The sequence below is a fragment of the Leptidea sinapis genome, chromosome 45 (genome assembly GCF_905404315.1).
Source record: "Leptidea sinapis chromosome 45, ilLepSina1.1, whole genome shotgun sequence".
Classification (NCBI taxonomy): domain Eukaryota; kingdom Metazoa; phylum Arthropoda; class Insecta; order Lepidoptera; family Pieridae; genus Leptidea; species Leptidea sinapis.
Window position 1 is genome coordinate 1,673,896 of NC_066309.1, and position 11,186 is coordinate 1,685,081.

Genomic DNA, 11,186 nt, shown 5'->3' on the forward strand with positions numbered 1-11,186 from the left:
TATCTTGGATTACTGTAGCTAGAGAATCTAGAAAAGGCGATGTATTTATAAATGACGGCGATCGATATAGGGCTAGTACGACAAGTTGATTTTTTAAAGTAATTTTTAAGCAATTTGCATCTTCATAAACGGGCTCATCAACTTGCGGTGACCAACGTTCATTTACATAAGCAACTACGCCTCCTGCTCTATTTATGTATTTATTAGTTCTAAAAAAATTGTATCCCTCTATTTGGGGTATGGTAGAGTCCTCATGTATCCAGCATTCGGTCAATACTATAACGTCAAAGAGCATACTAAATCTAGACAGGGTCACCAAAAAGCTATCGAAATTACGTTGGATACTTCTGATATTAAAGGTCAGAATTTTAATATCAAATTTAGTGTTAACAAGAGTTCTACAACAGTCAGGACTATGTGCAATATGGCAAAAGTCATCGGGCGTATCGAGTTCTCTAAGAATTTCCGAATTAGCCATTGTCATGGTTATCAATCATAAGATTTGGAAAAATATCCATACTGAACGTTTGCCAAGATAGTCCAGATGTAGTATAATATATAATATGTAATTTACTTAAATTTACTTGTTCGGTTAAGTATTTATGAGAGATATAACAGATGAAGTGAATATTTAAGGCATGCGGGAGACCATCGCCCGCCGGCTGACGGCCGCCAAGCAGACCATCCCCCACTACCAGCTGTCCATGACGGTCAACGTGGAGAAGACGCTGGCGATGAGGAAGGCGGTCAATGACAAGCTTGCAGCTCAGAAGTCAGATGTCAAGGTGGGCTCAATATCTTGTGTCTTGTGTGTGTCATTTCAGAGGGCCTTCCGAGATTAGCTTGGGTTGAATTTGAAAATTATTCCGAGTTATGCCGTATAGTAAAGATACATTTTTTTTAGGACAATAAGGGACGAGACGAAGAGGACGTTCAGCTGATGGTAATTGATACGCCTTACCCATTGCAATGCAGTGCCGCTCGGAATTCTTGAAAGACCCAAAAGTTCTAAGCGGCATTATCACCTTGTCACCTAGAGATATACGATGTTAAGTCTCATTTGCCCAGTAATATCACTAGCTACGGCGCGACCGAGACACAATAATACTTACACATTACTGCTTCACGGCAGAAAAAGGAGTCGTATGTAATTATGTAAAACATATCGTAAAGTCAGAGACTTAGAATAAACAAGTGTATAAACGACCCGACAGCTATGACTTACAACGATAATTTGTGACTAATTTTGATTTTGCTGTGTTTATTAACTAGTTAATATTCAAAATACTTTCGCTCAAAATCGGTTCCTGTTTGTTAGCTTTTCTTTTCTATCTTGTATCTCCGTAAGAGATGTTCTCTCTTGCAAGCTTTTTTTGTCTATATGCTAGTTTATTGTAAGTCTACATGTTAAGAGAAGATCGGTTACTTTTGTTGGCATTTGCATTCTGACTAGTAATTATGTAATATACATTTGGGTTGAGTCCTCATCAGTTCATGAAATATAGTTAATTTTAACAAGCACGTATCATCAAATTCAAATAAATTCAAAATTCAAATAGTTTATTTCTCAAAATAGGATAACCGCATCACTTTTTGAAGTCAAGAAAATATACAAATAATAGAATAATACAGTCCTACTGCTTATAAATTAAAATAGTATGCAGAGCTTAAAATTATTTACATTTCTTTAATCCCATGCACTTTTAACTGTTATATAATCTTTATTTGTATAATAAGCTTTTTTTAAACGTTTCTGTTTAGCAAATATTTTAAACTTTTAATTGTAGTTTTCAAATTTCTTCAGGGATATTGTCCCCTGAATGATTTGTCTATTTTCGTTAGCCTTGTGTGTATCAGAGCAAGATTATGTTTATTTCTAGTGTTGCAGTTATGAATGTCACTGTTTTTTTTTAAAACGCTCTATATTTTTATGTACAAATATTAGATTTTCAAATATGTATTCATCGATCGGCGTATTATATCTATTATCATTCTTATGATCTTAGAATGGAATAAAACACAAAATAGTATCGGGAGCATATTCATCAGTATTCAAATACATATCAGCTTAGCTGTTTCTGAGAATAGCGTGCAACAACTCAAAAACATACCAACAAACAGACAAAAGTTCCAAACTGTGTATTTTTAGCCTTTTGATAAATAAGTAGATACAACGCGCATGAATACAGACAAGTACTTATGATAAAGAACATTAAAAAGTTAAATAAAACTCATATATATTGTTTTGTGTTACAGGTGTCTGTGAATGACTTTATTGTAAAGGCGGTGGCAGCTGCTTGCAAGCGTGTCCCCGCTGTCAACGCGCACTGGATGGACTCATTTATCAGGCAGTAAGTAACATTTTTACAACGCTTTAGAATGAGCTTTCTTGTGCGGTGTTTCCAGGACGATACGATATGGGTACCTTCAAAAAAAGCGCGTTCCTTAGAGACCTGCAACGTTCCTGAGATTCCTCTGGTGTTGAATGAGAATGTGGGCGGCGGTGATCACTTAACACCAGGTACCCGAACGCTCGTTTGTCCTCCTTTTCCATTAAAATTATAATACTATAATAGGGAATGCTAGTTTGTTTGTTACGATTTTTCATCTTAATTACTAAAGAGGGATTCTTGATTTTTTGCACACACGTCAGGGGTACAGAAAAGAAAAGGATATATAATCTCGAATTGTTTAGAGTTTCCAAAGGAGCACGATACGAATTTTAATTCGAACGTATTTGCGGATAGAAGCTAGTAAGTATAAATAAGTTATATTTAAATGTTTTATAAAAAAATGTGTGTGTCGTAAATCCTATTACTCCAATGCTGAATATCTAAATGATCGAACAGCCTGGGACTAGATTATGATTATTTTATAGCTATAGAAATGACTGTACAAATATTGTAAATTTTTATTGAAAAGAGCGCAAAAAAAGAATGCTGGGGGAGTTTCTTGCGCCGCTTCTTCTCTCTCAGAGCGCCATTTGTTTCCGAAGCGGTAGTAGTATCTAGTATTTATTAGTAATCAATTTTGAGAAAATATATGCCTTTATGCCTTTTAAGTAGACCAGATTTCCGTCGACTTCCCGCCGGTTGCTACTCGAAAGTAATGGTCGTGTCGTTAGAGCTTTTCCGTATCGAAATGCGATAATTTTGATTACAAATTTAATTTAATTAATCCCGTGAGGGATATCACTTTATAAATAACAAATTATTTTAGGTATTCAAATGTGGACGTGAGCGTCGCAGTAGCGACCCCCAGCGGCCTCATCACACCGATACTGTTCAACGCGGACTCGCGGGGTGTCATAGATCTGAGCAAGAACATGAAGGAGCTGGCGCAAAAGGCCAAGGATAACAAACTTCAGCCTCAAGACTACCAGGGCGGGACTGTCACTGTTTCCAACCTGGGAATGTTCGGTGAGAGCTATGTCAAATAACCAAACCCTTTTTCTTTTCTTCACCCGGGGGATTACCCCCAGAACCCAATTACTAAGGGTGAGGGGGTAAGGGTGATCTTTGGAGTGTACAACTCCAACTTCTGCTGAAACTTTCCTTGCGTAAAACTTTGCCGAGTGTGACAAAACGCGAAGTTGACTTTGGCTTAAGCTCAGCATAATTTCAGCTGTCAAATGACTATTAAACTTAATCAACAATTATACAAACTTTTACGTGGGTAAAGTCTAAGTACGATCTCAGCCTAAGAATTCGATTTCCGTCTGCCATGTGTATTTACGCTATAATAATAACAATAATAAAATCCAAGATGGCGAAAACCAAAATGGCTGCCATAGAAATTCGATAAATTGTTGTTTTATAAAAGTTTTTTAAAATTTGTTACATTGTGTGTTATATAATGTGCGCTTAAAATGTAAGCATAATTGTTATCTTATGCTCCATCGTATCTCTCTGCATTTAAACTAGATTTCCTTAGTTTACCGGTTTATCTCCTCAACTGTGAGCAATTTGAAATATACCTTAAGAGACCCCGCAAACTGCAGACTTTTGATCGGCCGATAGTTTGGTTGGTTTCTTAATCAGTATGAAGATGTATTAGAGTGCGCACATAACGATTCGGTATTGGCTGACAAAAAAGTTTGATGGGCTACACGATTGCCTTCAAACTGAACCGTCAGCAAACAATCGGCCGACTGTTAAATCAGTACAGCGCTCTTCACCACCGATTGTTTAGTCGGCCAGACTCATCAATAGCCGATCAAAAACTAATAGCGAATCGTCCCTAAAACTGTCGGCCGATAGTTTTCTAGTGTGTGCACTCATCACAGACCCAACTGTTTAGTCGGGCCAGTGTGCGCACTTAACAGCCGAACTCAACCAAACTATCGGCCGATCGAAAGTCTGCAGTTTGCGGGGTCTCTAATTGCGAGTGAACTTGAGTGCATAGCAATAGTCCTTTCAATTATGTTTGAAGGACTTTAAAAAAATATGAAATTGTAAAATAGCTTTCTTTATTATCTTTATTAATAATCTTTAAACGGTGTACTTTGTAACGGTGCCCACAGATTGATCTTCACCCACCATAGAACAATGCGTGTTTGGTTTTAGATTTCATATGAACTGGCAACCCTCTCGTTATTCTTCTAATATTACAAGAGGGTATAATAGGCCATGGTGATCACGTACCATCAGCTGACTCGTATGCTCATATGTCATCCTCTTCATTTAAAAAAAATGCTTGCGTAGAAAACATGTGTACATGTCAGAAGTGAAACCTGCATTGTGCATGAACCTCTAAACTGCATATGAAATCCTGGTACATGTTACTAGGATTATTTCAACCGCTATGAAAGGCATTCCTATCACCGCTACCATATTTATGTTCTCCTGGTTTCTATGTAGTAATACGTCGTGCGGATGACGTCAGAATATATTAAGGTATACTCGGTTTTTACATAAGATAATCTCTTCTTGAACTATGATCGCCTTGTACAAAAACACTGTATAATGCTTCCTATCTCATTTTCTCCCACGTTTAATCTTATGAAGTTATGTTTCTCTTTCTTTTTATCGTCGCATTTTTCGTTTCATCGACTTTCAAATCACAACAACGCTAAAGAAGTTTTCTCTTCAAAAATCTTAGATTTCCGTCGCGTGTGGACCGATTTGGAAACCTTTTTTTTTTGTTTCGTGGCGTCAATGGCGTCAATCATTCTGCTCTCCGCTTTCCAAAATCAGTTCACATGAATCTCACAAAAACCTTCCGGGTTGTTGTGATAGATGACTAGGGGTCTCGGGTTTGAATCCCGGTAGATGCAACTAATTGTATGTAGGTCTGAGAATCGGACAACATCTATTTTTCATCCCCCTAAATGTTAAGGGTGGTCGTGGTGACGAAATTTTTATTTTTTTGACATTTTTTTTTAATTTGTTTGATTATGAGTCATCATTAAATAATACATACAACTTCAAATTTTCACCCATCTACGATCACCAGTTAGTTTTGTATCGCGATTTTAATATCGGCAATACAACGTTTGCTAGGTCAGCTAGTATTATTATAAAAATTAAAAGACTTAAATATTTTAACTGCTGACTCTCAATATATTCTTGTTAATGTAATGTTTGTACAAAGACCACCAATCCTCCTCAAGCTCTGCCCTAAATAACTAATAGAAAATGAAATATTCTTTTTTTAGGTATAACAATGTTCAACGCAATAATAAATCCGCCACAGTCGCTCATATTGGCCTGCGGAGGACTCCAAGAAATTGTGATCCCAGATAAAGATTCACCTCAGGGGTAAGTCTTACTTTAGTACAATATATAAAAATGTAATGCTCTGTTAAACTATATAAATAAAATGATAGAGATAGATTTCAATTAAGGCTTTTAAGTTTTATTCCTTAGACACTTGGCCCTTATCTTAAAAAATAATATAATATCCATGATCAAGTGTGTTTTGTCACTGTCTACATATCTTTAAATGAGTGATAAAATATACTTGAACAAGGATTACTCAGTGAGTCGTTTCTGGAATACGGAAATAACTCTTCGTTTAAACTGAGGCGAATATCGCGCTGTACATAAGTGACCTAGCTGGAATGTGTGAAGTCTCCTCCCGTTTCCCTTTCACCCCCTCACGCTCGTCCTGTAGCGTTAGTACGGTTTGCAGTTTCATTACCGTAAGGTACATGTAGTGATATTTTCATGCTATCAATGCTTTGTTGATGAAGTTTTCATTGTAACGTTTGAACTTTTCTTGTTAATAGTTTCTGTTGTTCTGTGTCACTAAAATAGTACTGTCAGAAATATTAATACTGTTTTTACTTAACCCAGATTATTTCATTGATATTTCATCATTATAAAAATAATAATCAGCATCCAATACAAGACCTTTACATGTATAATACTGAAAAAATAAATCGTTTTGCACACCGTAACAAAGCGACGCTGTGAAGAGCAAGTCTATGTCAGCCCAAATTTAATTATTAATTTAATTCCACGCTTCATGGGCAGTATTTTGACCAAACTGGCTCTTCTTTCGTAAAAAAATCATACGTATTGTTATTTTATAATATTGCGATATTTTTTCAGATTCCGTGTAGCCAAGTTTGTGACATTGACAGCCTCAGCGGACCATAGAGTAATAGACGGCGCGGTCGGCGCGCAATGGATGAAAGCTCTGCAGGAAAATCTAGAAGATCCCGCCAACATGATCCTATAGACGAATTATACATAGGCTATTCCGATATAGTCTACCATCTATACTATAGACAACGTTATCATATGTTGTGTTTCGTGTCATAGACTATGTTGGGATAGAATAAACAATAGACAATTAGTTGAAGCAACTTGAATTTTAAAATTATATCACTGCAGGGTCTTTCATTAGATGTTGTATTCCAAATTTAAATAAAATCTATTTTTTTTTTTCTATAATATTTTATGAAACATAATATATCAATGAAACTAAAAATTGGTGCTTCAACTATTTGCTATTATATTGGAAAGTCTTAGCGTAGTATTTACTTACCTCGTTGGAGTCTTTATAAAAAAAATAAGTCAGTAACAACTCAACCTGCATACCATTATTTATTTATTTTTTTGTCGTAAGGAAACATTTTGGAGATTTATTTTGTATTATCATTAAAATCTTTTTTTTAAGGATACACTTTGATGGGCTTCTATTGGTTATTATGTGGGTATGCCTTTGATTTTATTTATAGTTATTTTACACCCTGTGAAATTTTATTTGTATTAATAAGCGTAATTTTGTTTGGTACAAATCGGTATTTAATTATTTATGTATTTTTTTAGTTTTTTAGACTATAGATCTGTCCGGATATATGCTTGTAAATATAATACGTTCAAATGTATGAATCATTTTCGTTATGGACCATCGATGCTGATGTGTTTTGATGTTTATTAGTAATTTTATGAACGTTAGTCAAATATATTTTATTTAAACCGTGTTGAACTTTTTATTTCTTGATGCTTTGCCTGTTTGCTAATTTATCAAAATATTATTATTGCCATTATTTACAGATTCTATCATTTCTTCGTTGTGTTTTATTTTTCTCGGAGTCGTAACTAATAAGGCTATATTTTAACACATTTTCACGCAGAATATAAAACTAACGCTTCGTTAAAATCTTGGCAAGTTTACACAATTCTGTAGTTGGGTGATAGTTGCTTACTTTCAATATGGATTTTCCCTTTCCATTATTTGGAAGTGTTGATTTTTTAGCGCCGCCTCAAAATGTGGTGCAACTATGTTATTATCGACTGACACAGTACTTGCTTTCAGTTTCATGCTTCTCAACAGTTCCTTATCATTTATTTATTTATTTTATTTATTATATACAGACACTTTATCACATAATATTACATTATATTTGGTCCCTACACTAGGCGTACCCTGTCCTGTAGGCAACCAATTTACATCCTAAGGTTAACAATATGAACCGAAAGGTCAAAAAGTGCACTCTGTATATGTGTGTGTGTACACATGTGTGTCTCTGGGTGTGTGTGTATGTGTGTGTGTGTGTGAGGGTGGGTGTGAGTGAGTGTGAGTATCTGATTAATCATGTTACAAAGTATTAACATTATATGAATGCTAAGCTATCACTTTAAGAATAGCTTCCATGTCTACATAAGTGAGTGTGTGTAACTATCTCTGTATTTTAAATTTGACCTGATGGACCGAGCAATTTTTAATAGAACATTTTAAATTTACCTTGTTGTATATATATGTATGTATGAATGGGCTAAATCTATTTGCAAATGTTGTATTTATTATTGGTGTTGGAATCTTGTACGAACGGCTATCTAGTAGGTTTTTATAATTAGGCAAATTCAAGAACTCCTTATGCATGCTTGTCATAACACGCAAGATAATACCTCGGACAGAAAGAAGTTCTATGTCTTTATATAGTTTATGTGTTGGGTATCTAATAGGTTTTTTAAAAATCACTTTAAGGACAGCTTTCTGTGCTCTTTCTAAGAGTATCATGTGTGAAGTAGCCGCCCCTCCCCATACGGTGATACAATAAGATAATACAGATTGACCGATTGCAAAAAAAATGGTTTTTAGCAGATTTAAAGATGCCGAAGCGCGTAAGTTCTTAAAAATATAGATCAGCTTGCGGACTCTTTTCGCTGTTGTATTAAGATGTTGCTTAAAGTTTAAGTTTGCGTCCATGACGACTCCTAAGTATTTTATATGAGTAGTTCTACTTATACTATTGCAAGAGCAAGGGCCAGATAGAGCAACAGGACATGTGTGGACTTTAATATCAAAAATGTGGGAAGGGGATGAAGTTTTCGTTTTATGGAAACAGATGTACTGTGTTTTAGTGAGATTTAAGGTGAGAAGATTATTTTGTAGCCAAGTTGCAATATTCCTCATTCCTTGTTCCGCTGTGTGTAGTGCAGTGTCCCAGTTTTTCCCGTAAAATAAAAGAGCTGTATCATCGGCATAACAGATGACGTCAGAGCTGGATACTTTAGTTTTGATGTCATTTATATACAAAAGGAATAACGTGGGGCCTAATATACTTCCTTGCGGGACGCCAAAATCTATTGTACTTGGATTGCTTTTCTTATGATCCACTATAACACACTGAGTTCGGCACATTAAATAGCTTTTGAACCAGTTCAGGCAATTACCTCGAATACCAAGGAGCTCAAGTTTTCGTAAAAGTATAGGAATACAGACTGTATCAAAAGCCTTCGCGAGGTCTAAAAATACACCGATACATGCTTGCTGCTTATCTAGTTTGGAAGAAATAATTTTTGTTACTAAGTCTACAGCGTTTTCCGTTGATTTTTTAGTGCGAAACCCGAATCGTCTGTCAGATATTATTTTATGTGCGCCAAGAAAACTTGTCAATCGCTTGTGTACTAGTTTTTCCAAAATTTTTGAGAATGATCCTAATAAAGAAATCGGTCTATAGTTCGTAGGATTCAATTTGTTACCCGACTTATGAATAGGAACAATTGCAGCCATTTTCCAGGCAGTAGGAAAAATGCCTTGAGATAAACTTAGATTACATATGCTCGTCAGGGGGGGAGTAATATATTTTTTGCTAATATTCAAAAGGCGGTTTGATATTCCATCCAGTCCAGGAGCACTGTCAAGATTAGAGTTACTTATCAAGGATTCAATTTCTCGTTCATCAGTGGGTCCTAAGAAAAATGATTGCGCTGGAGTATTTTCGAGTATTATCTTACTAGCGAGTGAAACTTCTGTTTCATTGAATGCTGTGAGTATCTTGTTTGCAAGAGTTTTACCTATGCCTGCAAAATATTCATTGGAATAATCCAGAGATTCCGTTACAGTATCTTTAATATTGGTGAGTTCTAGTGGTACTTGATTTATTTTTTTGGTGTGGGAAATTGTTCTTATACTCTTCCAGAGCTTTTTAGGGTCGTGTTTGTTTTTTTCCAATTCAAATGACTCATGTTTGTGTTTTAGTTTTCGCAAAAATCATAGTAAAAATTTCGGTAACGTGTGTAAATGAGTGTGACCGTGTTATTGTTGGGATTATTACGTAAGTGTAAATGTAAGCGATCTTTGTGCCTAGCACACCTAATTAGACCAGGCGTCATCCAAGGCTTGAAAGTAATTCTGGATCGACTTCGACGATTCGTTTCTCTTCTAAATGTTTGCTTATAATGTTTGTTAGAATAGTATCAAAAACAGATACTGCTTTGTTTATATCAATGCTATTATAGACTTCTGTCCAGTCAGCCTGTCTTAATTCTTCTACAATGCGCTCTAGATTATAATTCTTTGTGAGTCTGCAAGTTTTATGTTGTTTGGTATCTTTAGTTACTATTCCGGCAATTACAATATCATGATCTGTAATATCTGATTTGTAAATAACTAACTCCGAGTGGTACTTAGAAGTTACGTGAATGTGATCTAGGCACGAATTAATTCGTGTAGGTTTATTTACGATAGGCTGAAGGTTTAGCTCTGCTAACAAACACAGATATTTCGCGCAAGTAGCCATTTGACTATCATCATTAGAGCAAATATTAATATTAATATCCCCAGCAACAATTACACAACGAGCATCTTTAATATCTTGGATTACTGTAGCTAGAGAATCTAGAAAAGGCGATGTATTTATAAATGACGGCGATCGATATAGGGCTAGTACGACAAGTTGATTTTTTAAAGTAATTTTTAAGCAATTTGCATCTTCATAAACGGGCTCATCAACTTGCGGTGACCAACGTTCATTTACATAAGCAACTACGCCTCCTGCTCTATTTATGTATTTATTAGTTCTAAAAAAATTGTATCCCTCTATTTGGGGTATGGTAGAGTCCTCATGTATCCAGCATTCGGTCAATACTATAACGTCAAAGAGCATACTAAATCTAGACAGGGTCACCAAAAAGCTATCGAAATTACGTTGGATACTTCTGATATTAAAGGTCAGAATTTTAATATCAAATTTAGTGTTAACAAGAGTTCTACAACAGTCAGGACTATGTGCAATATGGCAAAAGTCATCGGGCGTATCGAGTTCTCTAAGAATTTCCGAATTAGCCATTGTCATGGTTATCAATCATAAGATTTGGAAAAATATCCATACTGAACGTTTGCCAAGATAGTCCAGATGTAGTATAATATATAATATGTAATTTACTTAAATTTACTTGTTCGGTTAAGTATTTATGAGAGATATAACAGATGAAGTGAATATTTAAGGC

The 11,186-nt window shown here is 35.4% G+C and overlaps 1 protein-coding gene across 1 annotated transcript; it reads left to right on the top strand.

The window, feature by feature from the left end:
- Nucleotides 1-638: 638 nt before the first annotated feature.
- LOC126977528 (dihydrolipoyllysine-residue acetyltransferase component of pyruvate dehydrogenase complex, mitochondrial-like) lies at nucleotides 639-7,431 on the top strand. The gene is made up of 5 exons (XM_050826385.1): nucleotides 639-785; nucleotides 2,257-2,351; nucleotides 3,220-3,419; nucleotides 5,657-5,759; nucleotides 6,555-7,431. The coding sequence occupies exons 1-5, from the start codon at nucleotides 639-641 to the stop codon at nucleotides 6,682-6,684; spliced, it is 675 nt and encodes a 224-aa protein (XP_050682342.1). The 3' UTR covers nucleotides 6,685-7,431.
- Nucleotides 7,432-11,186: the final 3,755 nt, after the last annotated feature.